Raw genomic sequence first — 21,982 nt, forward strand, 5'->3', positions numbered from 1 at the left:
TTCTAAACCTCTAAGGAACCTTAAGAAAATATTTCAGACTAAAGGGAAAGGCAACTAGTGTTAGAAGAAAAGATTATTTTGATTTTATTCACTGACCAAATTACATGACGGGTAGAGCCGTTTTACAACCCACAAGAAAAGTGAGTATTATCAAAGAAAACGTAGGACCTTATCAACGAAATTGAACTCAGACCTTCAAGGCTTCAACCATTATCCATTTCCCTAAAATTTCTCATTTCTGACTTTGCAAATGGATTTTATTTTTAAAAAATAAATAAATAAATAATAATAATAATAATAATAATAATAATAATAATAATAATAAGAACAGAAGACAACAGATAGAAGATTTTGCGATCCCATCTAATAGGGTTTAAGGAAGCACACTCCTGGAATAAGTATGCAGCAGTCTAAACCTCACAAGTACTAAAAAAAACAATAAAGTTTTAATGCAATTCACATTCAATCAAACAGCTAAAGCTTAGTATATCCACCAGACTCCAAATAAACCAAAGCCATCATAAACACAAAGCATGAGCATTAAATTTTGAAATTATCTAATGTTAACATAGAAGTATTCCTCTGTAGAGCAGTATCAAGCTACATATTTTCTATCAGTAACAAAGTTCATGCGTCAAAGTTTCAATAGCACTTTATCCATTTCACGAGAAAAATTATCACCAGAAAAATTATCACCTTTTTTTTTTTTTTTTTTTTTTTCCTTGTAAAGCCCCCGTTGAGATAAACATCCGTCAAAGCTCAGTTCCAACTTGAAGGCCAGAATGCATGAATCCCATAACCTGTCTTCCAATTATCCAAGTAGATAACCTTCTTTACAGCCCAAAACGAAACAAAGAGAGCAAAAATCATAAACCCCCTCTGCACAGTCTTATTCCTTATCAGAACAAGCACGCGTGTCACGAATGCCAATAGCAAACCCACAATCGTATACAAGAACCCAATTGCGAACCCTTCAGCTCCAAGCTGCATTCCGGACCCTTGATAGAAAAACACCAGCTTGCTTGGGTCGTTCCGGTCGGCCAAGAACATGGGCATTTTCCGGATGATGTTATGCATTGCTCCTGAGACGCTGAAGAAGTAGACGAACACCGCGCCGGTCAACCAGATCTTCGGGTCGTGAAGCAAAGTCTTTCCGCCGAGAATCTTCTTCACGAGGAAGGGCATCCAAATCAGCCAAGCAAAAATGATGAACGCCAACTGCTTCTTCGAAAGAATCGGCGGCCGATTGATCGGACCAACGACAAGTTTAGTCCTGGATTCGATGAATTCGGCCATGGACTCTGCCAATCGGGAGAAATCGCCCTGGTCCATTTGATCGGACTCTTTAAGGGTTTGATGGGGTCCGATGAGTCTGATGTGGGGGAGCGCATTGACGCCGAAGTGAGAGAAGCTGTTCTGGGACTCCTTGAACTCGATGTCGCAGAAGAATAGCTTACCATGGGAAGGCGAAGATGGGTCTTGGTTGTTGGTGACGAAGGAGGAGGCAACAACAGAAAACTCCTCGCGGAGGTCTCTGAGGTGGAGCTCTTGCTTGTCGTGGAGCTGTGCGGCGTCGAAGAAGATGAGGATCCAGTAAGGTCTTGGGGTTTTGGCAGAGGAGAGGAAGCGAGAGACTGAGCGGTCATCGAAACGGATCACCCCAGATTGGGATCGGGATTGGAGGGAGAGGAGCTCCGAGACCAATTCTGAATCGGACTTAGCGAACCCACTCAATGTGGCCAGAGAAAAGAGGGTAACGAAGAAGAAGAATTGGGATAGCCTCTGAAACTCGGTCATTTTTTTTCTGGGTTTTGGGGCTATCAGACTCTCTCAGTCACAGGCACCAAAAAGAAGAAAAAGGGTTTTTAGTTTTTTATGAATTGAAGGAGTGCAGATGAAGAGGAAGGAAATGAGTTGAATTTTGACTTTTATGGCTGGGGAAGGGAAGGACTTGATTGGTTGGATCGGACGGTCGACGACTTATTTCTACTTCTGCAAGGAGGCTGTGAAAACGGAAGCAGTTAATCGAACGGTGCAAGGGCCATACGACTCTCAAAAAGCTGAAGAATACGTATGTCGTTTAATAGCTGAGAATAAACGACAGGCGTCTCTTCACACATTCTAATGACGTTGTCTTTAAATTTTATTTTATTATTATATTTTTTTATGAGCAAAATCAGAGACAAAATGACATGACAAATGTTATTCTGGCAATGGATTTATTTTTAATTACAATGAGGAAAGGAAGTACACAGTTTTTATTTCTCAAAAAACATTTCCTTTGGAGGATTTGAGAACCAATATCAAGTTTAGTTAGCCAATTTCAGATCCCATATTGTAAAATCTTTCTAAATAAAGAGGGTGATATTACATAAAGGACCAAACGATAAGAATACTTCAAACTGCGATGAAGTTTTACTTAAACGCTGATATTAAACGTTTATAAGTTGCTTTATCAGGTTTAAGACCCATCTTCAACATTTCGTCATGAATTTTCATGGCTTTTCTGAGTTCGTTCGTACCACAAAGCCCTCCTATCATAATTGTAAAACTTCTGCCGTTTAGCATTTTGTGCCTTCTCATATAACCAAATATCCTCAGCGCTTCTTCCATCCTTCTTTCAAAGAAAAGGCCATTGAGAAGCACATTATAAGTTTCTACATCCAGACTCGCATCCAATTTTTCCATCTTATCATGCAATGTCATAGCTTTATCAATCTGTCCTGTAGAGCAGTAGTGCTCCACCAAAGAGCAACAGCAAAAAGAATCCGGTAATTTCTTACTCTCTAATATCAGACTCAACATTTCCTCTGCTTCTCTCCAATTCCCTTTACGACATAAAAGCCCTATAAATGCAGACAATTGAGATGCACAACGACTAAATCCTCTTCTCATAATATACATCAACAATTCACGTCCCTCCTCGTGCTGGTCTTCCTTGATAAGAACACTTGCGAATGAGTTATAACTACTATCGTTCACCTTGATACCCTTTTCAGAAATCAGACTGTATATCCGGATTGCTTTGTCAATTTTCCCTTCTTCAGACAATGCCTTTAGCATACGGCCATAAGTAGTATCCCTTAATCCATTGTTCTCATGGCAAGCTTTCCTGAAGAACATCTCTGCCGCGTAAGTTTTACCCAAGTCACAGAGCTTCACAAGTAGTGAATCGTATTCGGACAAAGGACTTTTAGAAAGAAGTTCCTTCTCAACCATAATGTTCATTATCTTTTCAACTGCTTCAGAATCTTCATGTTTACATGCCCCATCAAGGATTGAGACATGGGTACCAAAACTTGTCCCAAGTTTTCTATCAGACATCTTGTTTAAGCAATCAAATGCAGCTCCGAAATTCCCACTTTGGCTATAACCATCAATAAGAAGTTTATGTATCACCGAACTATGAATACCCATTTCTACAATTCTAGTAATTCTTTCCAACTTATTACTATTGAAAAAAGCCTGCGCAATCAGTGACCATGTAAATCGATTAGGTAAAAACCAATTTCGAATCATAGCACCATAAAAGCACCATGCTAATCCAATCTCACCCTCTCGCAGTATGGCCTCAAGAAGTGCGTTACAAGCACTAATTGAAGGGGAACAACCTTGAAATCTCATTTTCGCATAAACCTCCAAGCCTTCTCTAAACATGCCCTTCTTTGAATAGCTTTCAAGAACAAAGCTTAAAGAATTAGATTGAGAATCTCTACCTTTAGATGATCGATTAATGGAATCCACAAGCACTGATGCAGGGTAGGTTCGAACCAGATTATCGAACAGGGGTTTAACAGAACCGGAAAGGCCCGACCCGAGCAAGATTTGGATAATATGGCAGTGGGATTTGAGGTCTGCTTCAAACCCTAAATTTGATTTAGCCCAATTGAAGAATCCTAAACAAATTTGTGGGTGTGTTTGGGTTCTGTGTAAGATTTGGAGAAACAGAGGGTGGGTTAATTTGGGGGAAAGATTGAGGGTTTGCAGGAATGATACCCAATTATGCCTTTGTAAGAGAATGGAAGAGATTTGGTAGGCTAGCTGGTTTTGCTTGATCTGGGTTCTCCAACTGAGAGAACCTTTAGAAGATGTTGAAAATGCCTTGGAGATTTGATGATTAGCTTTGTGTCGAAGCATTTGCTGTGTTCAGCGAATGGATATGCTGAGCCCCAGTTCAACATCGCAGCAGAAAAATATGTAGGCGTTACCAATTAAAACCCCCAAAAAAAAATAAATAATAAAAAAGGTCTTGCCCTTTTCATTTTCTTTTTCTTTTTCTGCCAGAGATTGGCCAAGACGTAGCGATCAAATTAAAATTAAATTTATTCATCCCTCTTATTCGTTTAATTGTTGATATGTCTATAAACTAAATGATATTTATTAAAATGTTTTATCAAATAGTATAGGATGATTTGATAATATTTTATTTTATTTATTTATTTAATGGTTTATTTTTTTATGTTTAAATTATATTTATATATTAATTAATAATATTTTAATATATATTATTTAATAAATAAATTTGACAAATATTTTAGTATTTGGTATAAATAATAATAATAATAATAATAATATGAAAAATTAAAAATTTTATTCTACCATCCACTAAAAATAATGGAGAATGTACCTATGTTGACATGTTTAATTCATATATTGTTTTTTGGGTAAATTTTAATTTCATATATTGTTTTTATTTCATGTATTGTTGTTATCCATAACAAAGTACCTTTTAATCCTAGCCATAAAAGAGCACTTGTGGCTTCTATTACTCAAGGCTTTGACTTTGAGATTTGAGATGGAATACAGTATGGAAAATCTATAGATATTTTCTTTTGGGAGCCTATAAAAATCTGAAGATTGACAAGTGGTTTTGCATCTTTTCTGGAATGTTGCTTAGAATCTGCCTATTGGTTTGAGGGACATGGAAAAGCTTAATGAAAGTAATCATTCAGCTATCAAAAAGCTCTGTTGCAGGATGATAGTTAGAGCAGTATGGTTACAAAATTGAAAAGCAATCAAGGATGCTTTAATTCGTTGCAAGTTTAGAGCTCCTGTTCTCTAATAAGTTGATCTATATAATAATATGTCATACGATGGGAGGATTCCATCATTGTATGTGAAAACAGAGTAAATTGTTACAATATTTTGACTTTGCACACATATTCCGATGACATAGGATGATTATTCAAACAGATGCAGTATGTACCCTGTTTTATCCAATTCTGTTTGAAAGACACAAGGTGCAATACTAAAAGCAAAGTTCGGAATATGCTGTAGAAAGCCCTTTTTCTATTTCTTTCTTGCTTCTAGTGAAAAAGTATTTCACTAGCAATTACATTTTCCACTTTGCTAACCAAAAGGAGATAATATGCTCATTAAAGCTCTATCTAATCAAAAAAACCAAAATGAACTGCCACCACTCATGACCCTGTTTTTGCTTCCTCAGTTTCCTCCAAACCCATTTTATTCAAATTCTTAATCATCCGGAAGTGTCTCCGCAAAGTAAATAAATTAGGCATCAACAATCTCCCCTGTCTCAGCAGAAGCTAGAACAAGCTCAGGTTGTACACACTCTTCATCTCTGAGTGTCCCATCAATGGCGTTAGGCTGTCCCAAGGCCTTCAATGCCAAGTGCGCCGCCTTCTGTCCTGAAATCATCATCGCCCCAAATGTTGGACCCTGCAAATATTCCACAACTCAATCAATACAAAGTTCGACCGCACATCAAAATTTACCCAAAACAAAAGAAAAATCGAACTATACGAGACTAGTGAATTGAATTATAAAATTTTACCATTCTTGGGGCTCCATCGATCTCTGCAACTTCCATCCCAGTAACAATCATCCCCGGCACTATCTCCCTTGTTAGTCTGACAATGGCGTCCTCAGCAGAGTTCATGTCAAGTGCCTTCATACCAGGAACACTGTCAATCATTCCAATGCTCTTCAACCTCTTAACACCAGTGGCTCCAAATGGCCCATCGTGCCCGCACGAGCTCACCACAACCTTGGACTCCATCACATTGGGGTCCATACAAGACTGTGTGTCATGGTTCATGGAAACCAAAGCCCAATTGGTCACCACACCGGCTACCCTCCCTCCCTTCACAATCAAATCCTCTGCCGCCACGGCGTTGAACAGCTTTACATTAGGCCTGGCCAACAGCTTGCTCATGATGGTGGAAGTGAATAGAGCAGCATGCTTGATGACCACGAAGTTGTCTTGCTCGTCGTACTCGATGCCCAGCTCGTCAAGGAACCTGTGAGCCGGTTTACGCACAACCATGGCGGAAAATAGCTGCCCGCCGAGCCATGCACCACCTCCGGGGCTGACGGATTGCTCAATTATGGCCACTCGGACCGAAGGGTTCTTGCTGAGCTCATAAGCACATGAAAGTCCGGCTGAGCCAGCTCCAACGACTACAACATCGGTATCAGCGTAGGTTATCATGTCAGTCATGTAACGACGAGTCATTTCACGAGAGACGACAGATTCTCTGATGGGCTCGAATTTGAAAGACTTGAGGTCATACGGTTGTGGGGTATTCAAGGACATGGAAATGGAAGGGTTGTGGTTCGCAGAGGATTTGAGGGGTTGTAATCTAGAGGAGGTGACGGGTGTGCCATTGAAGGAAGAAGACTTTTGGTCTAAGAAAGAAGGTTTGGGGGTAGGGGAGAGAGAAGAAGTGAGGGCAGTGGCCATGGCAGCCATGGGATATCAAAAGTGTTTGATATTTGGTGTAGTTTTGGGGAGAGTGAGTTTATGAGTTTGGAGAAGTGCAGAAGTGGTGAAAGTGATGAGTGGAAGATGGATATTTAAGCATATGGAATGGCTCAAGAGGCGGTGTGTGAGGGACTAAAATATCTGAATGAAAATATCTAAAAAGGTGGGTGAGTGAGATAGAAATTGAACGGTTCAGAGCGCACAGATTGTGGCTATCTTATTGGGATATTGGTACTAAGGTATCTTCTAACACCATGGGGGATAGTTTGCACATCATGTGGAGACCAGTAACATATATGTAGAGTCATGTACCAGTAATCGTCTTCTTGTGGAGATAGACCACCAAGAACCTGCGCGTCCTTACTGCATTTTTAAGTAAACCAGTCTTCGCTAGACATGAATAGAAGTATAAGATGATAATCCAAAGGTACAAAGCAATAATGGAAAAGCAGATTAAAAAAGAAAACAAAAATATTAGAAGTATCTTTATGACAGCTGTGGGAGTTGAACCCACGCCCTATCGGACGAGGGCCTAAATCTGGCTCCTTAGACCACTCGGCCAAACTGTCAACCGAAGCAGTTCCGTTTTATATCAAAATGATATCAGCTAGCTATCTGAATCATTTCCTATGCCATGCGTACAAGGGCGCTTATATAATCAACATAACAAAGTGGTGATGATTCAGCCTGACAATTTCTTCTTCAAAGCGACACTTTCTGTCCTATGCATGTGAAGAAGATAACTTGGTTATCATTGGTTTTATTTTTATTTTTGTTTTTTTTCTTTTCTTAATGAATTGAAAGTCACCTAAAAATAATATATGTAATTATAATGAGACTGTTTTGATGTGAATTTTCTTAATGTAAAATGTGGGTTTAAAGATCATTAATAAAAGCACAAACAAACTTAGTAGGGAGAGAGAGAGAGAGAGAGAGAGAGAGAGAGAGAGAGAGAAAAAGGCAGATGATTACATGTTTTAAGGTGTCTAAAACTCGTATAAAATTCAAATGAATAAAGAATTGGAACCTTGTATATATCATTTCAACGGTGGATTATATCAATGGTATAGATAGTGGTTCAACAGCGAAGTCAATGTTTGCTCCGTCTAATTATTTTCACTTGACCTAATGTATTATCTATCTGGCATTTTTGACTTTCCAGTATTAATTATAATTATTATATAATTTGAGCCAGTACGTGTAACTTTCATCTATATGCTTGCATATCAACTTTATCGACTTCACTTGGGAATGGCCATGAAAATACACATTACAACCAGGTCCATTGGGACAAGCAGATAATAGCCATCAAGATGAAGATTGGAAAAGTTTACTCTTCTTTCCTAGAAAGCCTATCATTCATTCAATGATTTAAAATATTGCTAATGATTACCAAAAAAAATAAAATTCCAAGTTCCTCCTGTTTATCAACATATGGATAGCAGAGTGCATTTTGCTTGATGACTTTCACTTTATTGCTAGCTTTTGCCATCAAATCAATACAAAATAACTACCTTATCATGCATCAGCAATAATTCAATTGGTCTTGCATCTGAGTTACCTCACTCTTACTTGGCATGTGCATCTCTCTCTCTCTCTCTCTCTCTCTAAGACTCTATATATGTATATTTTTATTTTCATGATTTGACTCAATCAAAGGGTTAATAGACTTGGAGCTGGCTATTCTTTGTCATACTCATTTTTAGCATATTATAAGATATTCATTAACTCGCACCCCACATGCTTCAGATGGGTCAATTGCATTATTCATTTCAGCTTCGTTCTTAATAAGATAAATGGTTTTTTTTTTTTCCCAAGATTTTATAAGATAAATGTTAAGAACATATGTAGTGTCATTTTTGGACAATTAGATCAATTGGTTAGGGCTTAAAGATAGTTTTAGATATCTTAAAATTTTGCTTCCTTAGAAAAGTTTTCTTATACCATGTATTTCCATTTGGATAATTATATCAATTGGATGAATTCAAATTGGATGAATTCAAATTTGTGTAAGATAACTTAAAATTTTTGTTATTTTAAAAAAATTTCTAAAAAACTATATTAAAAATCAATTTTTTTTAAAAAAATTATATTAAGAGTTGTTTAAACACTTTCAAAAGTCGTTTTTTATATTAAAACTCGGAAACAACATTTACTAAATCATGGTAATTAAAGCGTAACTCTCATCTGAGGAGGTGTTGTAGTGCAGTTATAATATTATTGCAGATAATTTTTTCTTTCTTGGGAATGGTGTCAAGCATGTTGGTCATTGTTTATTACCAAGAAATTAGCAATCTCTGATTTGGGGTTTGCTTCACTTCTTTTGGTAAAATACTTTTTTTATTTAATATTTGACTGGCCAAACAAAAAAAAAAAAAAAAAAAAAAAGCCTTGCAATTGGGGAAAAGGAAATCCTAATTTATTAGTGTAATGAGCTTCTTTCATTTGAATTAAAGACTAAAAGAAGTGGCTACCTTTCCCGACCACCAAATCCAGCTGTATAAATCCAAGAGCTTTCGATTATTGTGTGACCAATCAAACTCTATCACGTTCTTACATGCAACATATGGCCCTACTCTCTCTATTTTATTCTGCTAAATCCCATTGGATGGCAGCCTGGCTTCCTCAGCTTAAATTCCTGTTTTCTTTTTTATTCCAATTTTTTAATTAAAAATATTTATATGCTTCCATAAAAATCATGATTTTGAATTCCCATATTGCCCATGTCGGCTTAATTTTTCCCTCCATGATCTCAAATTAACATGGTAAATACCAAATAATCTGAAACACATATACAAGCTTGGTTGATGCACATTTCAATAGAATTCTAAAAAAAAATCATCACAAAATAAATATTGAAAAAGTATTGCATTGAAAGAGGCAAAATAAAGTTTTGAAAAATACAAAATGTGTGATTCACCCTGTCACGGTGACAGGTTAATAATAAAGGGAACTGTAAACTGGATGATGAAAACGAATATGATCCAACTTCCAGATTCGATCTTTCACATTCAGATATATATATATATATATATTATATGAAAGGGCAATGAATTATGATATAACATATAGTTGTCAACATGAATGGGCAAAACTGTACAAATGCCATAGCCAAAATAATTAATCAGACAATGAAATGTCAAACATGGTTTCCAGTTTTACCCTTTTCCCCTAAGAACAATGTGTTTTCAAATACCTATGATTTAATGCACATCTCCTTCACAAGGATTCAGCTGAGAGAATTAAGACTACTCCCCCACCCCCATTCTCAGTCTCCGAAGTCTTTGCAGCCAACATGGAAAGAAGGGTAGTATCCCGAAAACCGATTCTTCTTTCCATTGCACCAGTACTTCTGGTATTGGCTGTTTTTTCTTCCTCATTATCTGAAGCAGCCGATTCAAAAGCATCTTTCGAAGATAATTTCGATGTAACATGCCCCGTGGATCATTTTACAACTTCTGAAGACCGCCAGATCTGGTATCTGTCCCTAGACCAAAAAGGAGGTAAAATTAAGAAGATTGTATTGTTTTTGTCATTGTTAATATTGGAATACCAGTCTATTATATCTATGTATTTTGATTGATGGGTTTTGAATATATATAGGTTGTGGGTTTAAAACAAAACAAAGTTACAGATTCGGGTGGTTCAGCATGAAGCTCAAGTTGGTCGGAGGTGACTCTGCTGGTGTAGTTACGGCTTATTATGTGAGTCTTATATGGTTAATATTAATATATTCTCTTTGGTTTTGTAAATTTGAAGTGTTAAATTTCTTAAAAAGAGTAGAATAAAAAATATATATATAAAAAAAAAAAAAAAAAAAAACCAATTGCAGATGTGCTCGGAAAATGGAGCAGGACCAGAGAGAGACGAGGTAGATTTTGAGTTCTTGGGGAATAGGACAGGGGAGCCCTATCTGATTCAGACAAATATTTACAAGAATGGTACTGGAGGCCGTGAGATGAGGCACGTGCTCTGGTTTGATCCCACCGAGGACTACCATTCATATTCAGTTCTGTGGAACAACTGGCAAATTCTGTAAGTTTTTTTTTTCCCCAGTAAAAATGCAATTAGAATTGGGCATATATATAAAAATATATTTGCATTGTGAGTGCTCTGTTTTATTGAGTTGGTGTATATGAATGTGAAAACAGGTTCGTTGTGGATGGAGTACCAATGAGGGTGTACAAGAACAATGGGAAAGAGAACAATTTCTTTCCAAACCAGAAACCGATGTACTTGTTCTCGAGCATATGGAATGCGGATGACTGGGCCACAAGAGGTGGGTTGGAGAAGACAGACTGGAAGAAAGCTCCATTTGTGTCGTCGTATAAGGATTTCGATGTGGATGCTTGCCAATGGGAAGACCCTTACCCTGCTTGCGTGTCAACCACCACTGACCACTGGTGGGATCAATATGATGCTTGGCATCTCTCTGATGCTCAGAAACTTGATTACGCTTGGGTCCAGAGAAACCTTGTTATTTATGACTATTGCTCGGACACTGAAAGGTACCCAACTTTGCCAGAAGAGTGTTCGCTCAGTCCATGGGATTGATCCACCACACAGATTTTTTTTTTTTCAATTGAATTTTGAATCAATTATAAGATGTGTACTGTTGAGAAATTATTGTTTCTTTTTATTTTTATTTATTTTTTATTTTTTTAAAGGTCTATTATATTTGTTAAATCCAATTATGTTTAGTCCAAATATCATTCAACTTCTAGTGTAAAAAAAAAAAAAAAAAAAAAAAAAAATTGATAAAAATATTTTCTTCTTCTTCTTCTTCTTCTTTATTATTATTATTATTATTATTATTATTATTATTATTCCTTCCTTCTAAGGATTTAAAAAAAAAAACAAAAAATTTATGATGAAAATTGATTAGTTTAATTTTAGTGCTTACTAGTAGCCTTGAATTGCATACACAAAATGAAATAAGAGACATGATATAAATGCTTCAATTTAGTAATATATGTTAGATATTTTAAGGAAAAAAAGTTGTTTGGTTTCATCTCAAACAATCTAGCTCAAATTAAGATTTGGAATTTTTTATTTTTAATTTTGTTTTTTTGATGTTGGGTATGAGGGAATTACAACTCTAATCCAGAGCAAAATAGTATTTTGCTACTAGGCAACACTAATAGGATTTGGATTTAACATATAATTTACTCTATCCCATAAAGTTTACTTAGGATTTTTCAATCGTGGTAACAATATAAACAGCATCTCAGGTTACATAAAAACGTTAAACGTAAAAAGCAAAAATAAAAAGGTAAAACATAAAAAATCACTTTTAAATGCTACTAATTTGAAAATGGCAATAATTCATCCAAACCCAAAAAAAAAAAAAAAAAAAAAAAAAAAAAAAAGTGGCAATAGTACATTGCATGAATAAACCGATTTTAATAACGGTGGATTTACAAAGCGGAGAAAAGTCAAAAGCAGATTCTTGTTAAAGGACGGTTGAGATCCAAGCAGAAGCAGATCGAGTCAGACGGGTGGTGTTGTATTTCACCCGCCCAACCTGAGTAAGGCGATTTCCCATCCCACCCCCACCATCCAGCGATTGATCTCCTTCGTTTCAGAGGATATTTTAGTCAATTGAATAACGAAAAGATTTTTATATTATTCATTATTATTATTATTATTATTATTTTACTAGTTTTACATAATAATTAATTCCTGAATAAGACGGTGTCGTCGGAAGCGGAAAAGTCCAGTTAGGGGTTTGATTAGGGCACCGATTTTCAGAAGCAAAATTCCCAAAAGTAAAGAGAGGAGAGCGAGAACGACGATGGTGTGCGAAAAGTGTAAGTGTCTGCTTCTCTCTACGATTTGGGGTTTTTATTTGTTACTTTTTTTAATTCTCGTCTGGAATCAGAACTTGTTGGTTCATATATAATAAATTAGGGTTGGTGTTGATATATATATATATATATATATACACGCAGGTGAGAAGAAGCTATCGAAGGTGATAGTGCCAGACAAATGGAAAGAAGGTGCCAGCAACACCACTGAAGGCGGTGGTCGCAAAATCAACGAGAACAAGCTCCTTTCCAAGAAGAAAAGGTTTTACTTTTTTATTTTGTTAATTTCCACTTCAATTTTATTTTTTCTTATTTATTAATTTCTATTTGCAATTTTTTTTTTCTTGAATGAATGAATGCATATGAATATAGGCTTCAATAGGTTTGTTTGGTTCAGTATTATTTTCTATAAATCTGATGGCACCAATTTGTCTCATTGCTTCAACAAAGTGCTCTTCTGAGTACCACTGCATTTCCATTGTTTGTAAATCGTTGGGCAGAGTTCCGTCAAAATTGTGAATTAGCTATGATAGAACCATTTTTGAACTTCTTAGATTGCATTCTTATTTATATGAATCGGGATTGGGACTCTTACATAATTGTGTTTAGTGTTTACAGCTTATGCATAAATAATCTGTTGCGCTGAGGTTCCATGAAAGGATCTGTGCGGGTTTTATCGGCAGCAGATAAAACTTGCACAAATATATATGCAGCATAGTGTGAATGACTTAAATAAGTATATTGTATATGATGAGATGCCCGTTGATCTATACTACAATTGGTTGTAGATTCTGCTTGTTAATTGATTTAGTTGTTTCTTATATGGATGTTATTCGATGCAATTTTTGTAGTTTTATTGAGATGTCTTCTGACTGTAGGTGGACTCCTTATGGAAATACCAAGTGCACAATTTGCAAACAGCAAGTACACCAGGATGCTAAGTACTGTCACACATGTGCATACTCTAAAGGTAAGGACTTATGCATGCCAGTGTTGTTTCTTTCTTTTCTCTGTTTCTAATAAGATATTTTAGTTTGAAGACAGAAATTCTGATGAGCATGGTGATGTTTCACAGGGGTTTGTGCAATGTGCGGTAAGCAAGTATTGGATACCAAGTTTTACAAACAAAGTAATGTATAACTTGTATCAAATATTGTTGACATAATCTTCTGCTTCTAGATGTGATAAACCCCAGCAACATTGTCTTTACATAATTCGTCCTTAATTTTCAAGCAGAATTTGACATGCGCTTGTGTACTCGCTATGGATGTAATTCAGCACTTGATTTGTTATAAAAATGACTATATTTTCTTTCCAATTGTAATTTTGGTGTCAGATAATTACAGTTGTACAAATGTTGTTGATACAGTGTAAGATTCAAATGCATTTTTATTTTCTGCACAAAGTGTGGCCTTGTTTCCGATAGACCATGTCAAGTTTTTGAATGTGTTGGTGCTTGATCTCGGAGTTATCGGTGCTGATTAATTTCTTAGTGTTTGCCTAAAAGTATATGGGTAGTCTTTTCAAGTACTAATACTTACCGGTTTTAGGGGCCTAGTTGGTAATTTTAACTTATGAGAGACATCTTAAAAACCGCTTTCTATGAAATCATTCCCAACAGAACCTTGAAGTGAATTCTCTGTCATTTTTTGAAGAGATCCATTGGATTGGTTTTAAAAAAAAAAATATCGACTCCTAAACAACCAACTTTAGGCATATTGGGTTTGGTTGGGTTTACTCATGAAGAATGACTTAACGACTACGTTCGTTTTGCTGCGGAAGTATTTAAAAGTTCTGAACCGTTTTTGCCATTAGCATATTTGAAAGTTTGTTTCCTTCATGTTTCTCAAGGTGGAGCACTCTGTTTTTCGTGCCTCTCATCTATACACAAATTCATATCCACATCTTGACTTGCAACTACAATATTGTATTATCATGCTACTTATACCTTTAAAACCATCATTGTGCCTCTTATTGCTAGAATATGCTCGTTCATTGACCACCAACATGAGAGCTAGAGAGTGGTGTGCCAATTCATGGTAGGAGATTTCTTGCTTTATTTTTTGGGTTGGTGTTCATTACTATATTCTGGGAAAAAGAGATGACGTTTGGCATGTGTGAGGGACTGTAATAAAATTTTCACTCGTCCTTTCTTGATAAAATAGCATAGATAAAATAAGAAAATATTCCGATAACGTTATGGATAGAGAAACATAAGCTGACGCAAGGACACGTATATAATGTTTAGATCAGATCATTTTTTGTGCTATAAATGCAACTACCATTGACCAAATAACAAAATGATCCGATCAGATTACCAAAAAGTACTTTGTACAGCGAAACCAGTACGCATGAGTACAATACGCATGATAAACCAGGCATCTAACTCCAGCTCAACGCCAACGATGCGATAACAACAGATGAAAAACGTGGAACCAATTGCCTTCCATCTTAAAACATTTGGATAAATTTAAATCTTAATTTAATACATACATAAGTGTGTATATATCTATATATATATAATTTGATAAATTCTGCAATAGATCTCTCTGATCAATTGACTAGGATTTGTCTCTAGTGAAATTTTGCTGCCTAGAGAGAATATAAGTGCAGAATTTGCCAAAAAGTAATAAAAGAGGTACGTATAATTTACCCAAATATTTCAAGAAAACACCCATGATTTTCTTTTATTCAACTTTTGGTTGAGTTGTTGATGGGTATGTAGACGTCAAGTACTTCTTGATCTCCTCGGCTGTCCGTCCAGGGATCCTTCCAGCGATGATAGCCCACCTATGGACAATCGTCTTGTTTGTCTGAAAGGTTAGGAATAAATGAAGCAACAACATCATAGTAAAAGGAAAACAGACAAACCTCTCTCCAACTAGATTATACATCCTTTTGATTAGTGTTTCCTCGTCTTTTGAGAACTGAAGCTTTGATTCTTCACTTATTTCCTCTGCTACAAATAAATGAACCATAATCAACCAACAAAACTACCACAAATTAGTTTTAATTTATCAATTTGGAGGATGCTGTGAACCAGAGTTTTTAATTTGTCTACCATATTAAGTTCTACTCTGAAATCAGATGTTCCAAAAAGACTTCCTTTTCAGGCTGGGAAAACATTAAAACATCTCTATACTAAAGAAGAAACAAGTACATCATTCCAAAGCAAAGAAAAGAAGAGCCGAGGAGGGCCCTCTTCTAACCAAACAAATTGGTCGTAATCAAAATATTGTACTAAAAATAAGATTTTCGAGCTTAGGCTCCTTGCCTGAGAAAGCGACACCACAAATAAGATTAATATGATAATTTTACTTCCTCATGAGATATATAAGCAGAGAAACACCTATAACAAAGAAAAGACTGCAGCATATAAGAGCATTTGTGAGGAAACTATCTTAGAGAAAGGTTTACCTCTCGAGTCTGCTTGCGTCTTATTTGTAGAAGAGCCTTCTAAGTCAGCCATTTTGGAGAAGTGATTGAATAGCCAATGAGGGGAGTCCGTATTGAGGAAGAAAATGGAGGCGCTTAAGTAGTAGAAGTAATGGTGATAAAATAAGAATGAGTGGTGCTAAAGCAAAGAATGGTAGTTGAATATATAGAGAGCTTTCCTTTGAACAATCCCCTCACGGTTCCAGACAAATTTGACAAGTGGTTGAATTTATTGCTATTAATTTATTAATAAAAACGGGGAAAAAAAAATGTGGAATAAAATTATGCAACTGCTTTGTTTGTATTATGCATATATGCATCTACTTTTTTGAAGAAATTATCTGAGATCTGATTAACAATGCAACAATAAATAGAACTCGGGGGCCAAAAAAAGGTAAACAAGAAACAGTCAATTTTTTTGCATTAACAAAATTTGAGAAATTGGCAATTGTAAAGTGTCTTTTTTTTTCTTTTTTCTTTTTCTTTTGGCCTTATTCCTTTTTGTTTGATTTTTATCAACAATTGTAAAGCGTCTTAATCTGTAATTCGGCGAGAGGGTCCACAAGTACTCTGTTGGAAGGTGATATATCATTTCTCTGTTGTGAGCCTCACAATATTCATAATTGAAAAGTACACAGCAGTAATTTTGTAACTAAGTTCAGTTACTCCTAATCCCTTCACCATGATCACCAGCGTATAATCAATTATTTGATGTAACTTATCCGGACTAGGTATAACCAATGAACTGTTACTGATTGAAAACCAAGTAATGAAGCAAGGTAGAAAATTAAGGGTTTTCCATTTTGGATTGAAAATGACTCCTTGCATATTTGGAAGACTTATATTAATAATTATTAAAGAAAGTCTTTCAATATCTTATTTATTCATAACAAAATAATTTTTTGCGTGCACGGATAAATATATTTATATATATAATATTTAAATAGAGATACTATTTCATCAATCAAGTTATAATTATCACATATATTAATACCTAACGATTTATGATAAACAAATATCAACCATATAAATCTTTTTATTTTCAATTTAATGTGATCCATTTATTTGTAAAGCTAATTACTCGGAGATATTTTTGAATCATTTTAACAAAGGAATAAAAAATTAATTATGAAAAAACTTATTGTCAACCTCGTTCATATATAACTCTCTCTAATTCATTTGGGAAGATTTGCATGAATGGCCCAATTTCAATTCAAACATGGTATCTTGGAAAGTTTCGATTAGCCAAGAAAAATATCTTGGTAAAGTTTTCATTAGCCAAGAAAATATGGACAACTTTAATAATTTCTTTTTCTATGGTGAAGATACAATTTTGTTGCATCATATAATAACATGAGAAAACAATGAATAATCATGGATTTCTGTAACAAAACATGCCAATCAACCATTATCACTGTACAAGATTATAAGATAAAAGGAGACAACAGGGAGTTGTAAATAGCAGTTACCATGGTGGAAAGAAAAAAAAAAAAAAAAAAAAAAAGAACACAGCGACTCCGTGATTAAATTTTCTATGGCACATACATCACAAAGCTATCGTGAAATGTATAACCAGTTGCACATAGATATAGAATGAACATGCTTGTATTTTTGGAAATTAGATTTAATTAATTACACATGACCTGCCCACTGGAGAAAAGCTAGATTGATAATCTAACTAAGATAGCTTTAGAACTAGAACATCAATAAGAATCTAAGTTGGTGAGTTGATAGCACAGTTCTATATACGATGGGTTATGAAATGGGACATAATGCCTTTTGCAACCAACATTGTTTACGAAAGGTCGAGAAACTATGAATTTTCAAAATATGAATCAGGATCCGCCTTTGAATAGAAAGACTGTATTGTAAGCATTTTTACGGTTGAAAAATGATTACTCACGGCCAAATTGCCTCCATCAGTGTAGATATGACAGTCAGAAGTCAATTGCCTGTGGACATACATATTTGACAATTAATGAATAAAAACTCAAAATTTCAATCTTTAGTTCTGTATATTCTAGTAAGAGATTATCCTTGTTCATTTTCCTCCCCGCAATATTAGGACAACATTTCAGTACAGACTTCTACTACAAAAACATTTGTTATTTATTTATTTTTTTTCCCACCTACTTCCAGACAATTAATTTTGTTCTGTAGCATAGGAGACGTAAAACTAAAGTGAAAAAATCAATCACCCACAATTATACCTGGCAATTCGGGTTGGTGGGTCGTATTCGTGTCAACCCGTTTAATAATCGTGTCAAAAATGCCTAACCCGAACACGACCCATTTATTAATCGTGTCAGGTACCTAAAACACTAACCCGACTTGTTTATAAACAGGTCAACACGACACGACCCGTTTAACACGATTATTTTAACGGGTCGTGTTGACCTATTAACCCGTTAACCTGAAATTGACCTATTAACCCGAAAACTAACCTATTAACCCGTTAACCCGAAAATTAACCTATTAACCCGAATTTTTTTTTATTTTTTTTATTTTTATGTTTTTGTTTTATTAAAGATGTATTTTTTGTTTTTAAAAAATTAGTAATAGAAAATTATTTTTATAAAATTTTTAAGTTATAATATTTTTTAGTTATTAAATATTATATTAGTGATAAAATATTAATTTAAAATTAAATTTAAATGGGTTGTAATAGGTATATAATCGTGTCGGTGACACGTTTAATAAATGGGTCGTAACGGGTCAATTTCGAGTTAAACAGATCAACCCGAAAATGACACGATTAATAATCGTGTTAAACGGGTTGACCCGATTATGACCCGAACCCATTTATAATAAACCCAAACCCATTTATTCCGTGTCGTTTTCGAATCGTGTCGCCGTGTCATGATCCAAATTGCCAGGTCTACCCACAATGTGTTTTGTTAGCAATCTCAGGCCTAAATATCAAGTATTCATCTTCATGGCCATCTCGTGCAATGTTGTAAGATCCAGTGGGACCTTTTTCTGCTTGTAAAGGCTACAAAAGGGGCCTTTGAAACAAAATTAAAATTAGGCAACAATACTATAAAACCCACATCAAAAGCACAAAGCATTCATTTTCAAAAGGCTCTTTCAAAGGGCTAGAAGCATTCAAAACACATATAAGATGATTGAAATGGGAAAAGAAAGACATGGATTGAGATTTTGCATAAAGGACACCCAGACCAAAATGGAGATAGAATAAGGAGTGATAGCACTTCTCAACTAGACCTGCTTACTTGCAAACCATAACAAACGGGAACAAATAAACTCTAAACGATAAATAAACAGAGAAATACATGTACTTGATGACATGACCGGTCTTTCAGCATGAGGTCTTTCATTGTTATTGTTAAATGGATGTTGGTACATGTAAATTGTTTATGAAAGAGCTAGACAAGATTACAACTTACATTGAAGGCTAAAGTGCCAAACATATATGCTCAACAAAATGCCAAAACAACATCTAAATCGTCCATTGCTTATCAAATACTGCAAGCTAATTGAAAATTATATATCCGGCCCTATTCAGAAAACTATATCATGATCAAAAGGTCCAGCAACATATTCATTATATAAAAAAAATAAAACAAAATAAAATGTAGATAGTTCAGCACCAACCATTCTCTACATAATGGGCGTTTTAAGGATAAAACTCGCGGTAAAACTAACTAATACACTGCAAAAAATAAAATAAAAATAGTACACCATCATATATTCTTTAAGTAATGCACATTAAAAGGGTAAAACTATTGGTCAAACTAACTAAAACACTACCCAAAAAAAAAAAAAAAGAGAGAGAGAGAGAGATGCCATCTTAATTTTTTGACCCAAAAAATAAAAATAAATAAATAAATAAATAAAAAGTTCTGGACTATTAACTAAATAACCCACTGTACTACTTCATTGCTGAGCACATGACAATTTGAGTTGCAAAGCCGAGTTACAAATAGATGAATTAAAATAATCAAAGATGTGAAAGAAACCCTGCCATAAATTACCACATTAGAAAAACAATCTCAAATGTCTCAAAAGAACACAAAGAATGGAACACTGTATCATCAACTCAAAACCTGTAATTTTGGAAAATTTATTTTGATGACTCTCGCAACCATAGAACAAATGGAAAGCGGAAAAGATTAAGTCGATACTAGTAAAACTTTATATAAAGGCCTTAATAGTGCAACTCCTATAACAGAAATAAGTTCTAAGTTCTTAACCTCCATTAACCACACATAAATCCATAAAACTAAATAAAAAGAACACTACACAATCACCAAGATAATTCATGAACATATTAAGCGAGTACATAGCACAATCCCATAATGATCAATTATCTCTTTGATGTTGTACTGACCTCGAGCTCAATCAGAAACACAAAATGAGATGAAAAAGCCATTCAAAACCAATGTCACTTGAGAAAGCTGAGAAACTTTGATTGAATTCTCACAACATGCATCAGGATCAGACTTCTGAGAAATACAAGGGGAAAATATGCATGCAATGTCATGCTAAAGTTTTAAGATGTTAGAAACAAATAAGTAGCCATATCTAGTGAAATAGCAGTCTAGAATACAGACCATAAGCGCCACATACATAGATTGATCAAAAACCCAACCTCCATTAACCACACTTACCAGATACTAAAAGCTTATTGGAATTTTAATAATGTGGACGTACCTCAAAAACCAACCATTTATACCTATAGTTGAGCACCATATCTCATCCTTGATGAACATCTAGGATAAAGAAAGAGTCTACATATAATACCATATTAGACAAATCAATCTTAATTTTCAGTCAAAGAAATAAATAAATAAATAACCTCTGTTGCTGACAACCAACTAAATAACCCAACGTGCTATACATCATTGACCACACAAATTATAGTAACAAAGCAAACAAATTAGAACACAGCCAAACAGCATGCTTCAATATTAGCTTTAGCGTTCAAGAAAACATGCAATCAACAAGTCAATCAGAAAATTAAACCAAAACAGAAATGCCTCAAAAGAACACAAAGATAATTGTAACAAGAAGGCCATACCATTAAGACCTAAAATTAGGGAAGCAGCTTTAGTTTGAGATTTAAATAAACCTAAAATTAGGGAAACAGCTTTAGTTTGAGATTTAAATATGTAATAGGACATAGAGAAAATATGGATTTTGGCCTTCACATTATCATATCAAAGTCCAATGCTTATCATATGCCTAAAATTGAAAATTAAATATGTGGCCTTAACTTAGAAAATAATTGACAGTTTAGCAAAATATTTATCATAAAAAATAGATGAATAAATAAAATGAAGCAACAAGTCAGCACCATACATCCTCTACATGATGGACGTTGAAGGGTAAAACTAATGGTAAAACTAACAAAAACACTACATAGAGTGAATAAATAAGATACCATCTTAATTTTCCAACCTAGAAAAAATATTCTGCACAACTATCTAATTAACCAACTATACTACCTCATTAATTGAGCACATGAGAATTTAAGTAACAAAACATATTAGTACATTTGCTAAATGATTTATGTTTTGATAACCAAGGTTTCAATGATATAAAACATGACTTCAGGACTAAATGAAAAAATCAAAGATGTGAAAGAAACCATGCTATCGATCACCACATCAGAAAAACAAACAATCTGAAATGCTTGAAAAGAACGCAAAGAAAATAGTAGCGGAAACACCTTATCATCTAATTAAAATCTATAAACTTAGGAAAATAAATTCTGATGATTCATGCATCAATAGGACAAAAATGTCAAAAAGGGAAAAGGAAAACATTAAACAAATGTGGTAAAACTTTACATAATGGCGGGCCTTAATGGGTCACTCCAAAAAATAGAAAAAAGGTTTAAGTTCTTCCATTAACCACATTCATATAACCATAAAACCAAATCAACAGAACACTATACAATTACCAATATAGTTTCTGAATATATTAATTGAGTGCATATCACAATATATATGATCAATGATTCTTCAGATGTATGGCCTTCAAATAGCAAACA

The 21,982-nt window shown here is 34.7% G+C and overlaps 6 protein-coding genes across 9 annotated transcripts; 2 read left to right on the forward strand and 4 right to left on the reverse strand.

Moving 5' to 3' along the window:
- Window positions 1-505: 505 nt before the first annotated feature.
- LOC107420480 (probable dolichyl-diphosphooligosaccharide--protein glycosyltransferase subunit 3B) lies at window positions 506-1,955 on the reverse strand. The gene has a single exon (XM_016029452.4). The coding sequence runs from the start codon at window positions 1,795-1,797 to the stop codon at window positions 760-762; it is 1,038 nt and encodes a 345-aa protein (XP_015884938.2). The 5' UTR covers window positions 1,798-1,955; the 3' UTR covers window positions 506-759.
- A 280-nt stretch (window positions 1,956-2,235) lies between these two features.
- LOC107420460 (pentatricopeptide repeat-containing protein At4g21170) lies at window positions 2,236-4,279 on the reverse strand. Its single transcript, XM_016029429.4, has one exon. The coding sequence runs from the start codon at window positions 4,135-4,137 to the stop codon at window positions 2,416-2,418; it is 1,722 nt and encodes a 573-aa protein (XP_015884915.2). The 5' UTR covers window positions 4,138-4,279; the 3' UTR covers window positions 2,236-2,415.
- A 775-nt stretch (window positions 4,280-5,054) lies between these two features.
- Window positions 5,055-6,825, reverse strand: LOC107420469 (thiamine thiazole synthase 2, chloroplastic). Its single transcript, XM_016029440.4, has 2 exons — window positions 5,795-6,825; window positions 5,055-5,679 (listed from the first exon to the last, which is right to left on the reverse strand). The coding sequence occupies exons 1-2, from the start codon at window positions 6,710-6,712 to the stop codon at window positions 5,512-5,514; spliced, it is 1,086 nt and encodes a 361-aa protein (XP_015884926.1). The 5' UTR covers window positions 6,713-6,825; the 3' UTR covers window positions 5,055-5,511.
- Window positions 6,826-9,825: 3,000 nt separating this feature from the next.
- On the forward strand, window positions 9,826-11,500 carry LOC107419753 (probable xyloglucan endotransglucosylase/hydrolase protein 8). Its single transcript, XM_016028548.4, has 4 exons — window positions 9,826-10,227; window positions 10,328-10,428; window positions 10,557-10,759; window positions 10,876-11,500. Exons 1-4 carry the CDS (start codon window positions 10,020-10,022, stop codon window positions 11,276-11,278), a joined length of 915 nt encoding a protein of 304 aa, XP_015884034.2. The 5' UTR covers window positions 9,826-10,019; the 3' UTR covers window positions 11,279-11,500.
- An 877-nt stretch (window positions 11,501-12,377) lies between these two features.
- Window positions 12,378-13,855, forward strand: LOC107419628 (uncharacterized). The gene is made up of 4 exons (XM_016028387.4): window positions 12,378-12,534; window positions 12,676-12,793; window positions 13,410-13,501; window positions 13,607-13,855. The coding sequence occupies exons 1-4, from the start codon at window positions 12,519-12,521 to the stop codon at window positions 13,669-13,671; spliced, it is 291 nt and encodes a 96-aa protein (XP_015883873.1). The 5' UTR covers window positions 12,378-12,518; the 3' UTR covers window positions 13,672-13,855.
- An 845-nt stretch (window positions 13,856-14,700) lies between these two features.
- On the reverse strand, window positions 14,701-16,565 carry LOC107419634 (MYB-like transcription factor ETC1). Of its 4 annotated transcripts, none has more exons than XM_016028399.4 (3): window positions 15,949-16,565; window positions 15,403-15,490; window positions 14,701-15,321 (listed from the first exon to the last, which is right to left on the reverse strand). In XM_016028399.4, the coding sequence occupies exons 1-3, from the start codon at window positions 15,998-16,000 to the stop codon at window positions 15,219-15,221; spliced, it is 243 nt and encodes an 80-aa protein (XP_015883885.3). In that variant the 5' UTR covers window positions 16,001-16,565; the 3' UTR covers window positions 14,701-15,218. The 4 variants fall into 4 exon arrangements, 2 of the variants coding, with proteins under 2 accessions (XP_015883885.3, XP_015883891.3); XM_016028405.4 differs by having other exon boundaries at window positions 15,403-15,487; window positions 15,949-16,386; XR_007241256.2 differs by lacking the exon at window positions 15,949-16,565 and adding an exon at window positions 15,593-15,799 and having other exon boundaries at window positions 14,701-15,487.
- Between the last annotated feature and the right edge of the window lie 5,417 nt (window positions 16,566-21,982).

This window comes from Ziziphus jujuba, chromosome 1 (genome assembly GCF_031755915.1).
Source record: "Ziziphus jujuba cultivar Dongzao chromosome 1, ASM3175591v1".
Lineage (NCBI taxonomy): Eukaryota > Viridiplantae > Streptophyta > Magnoliopsida > Rosales > Rhamnaceae > Ziziphus > Ziziphus jujuba.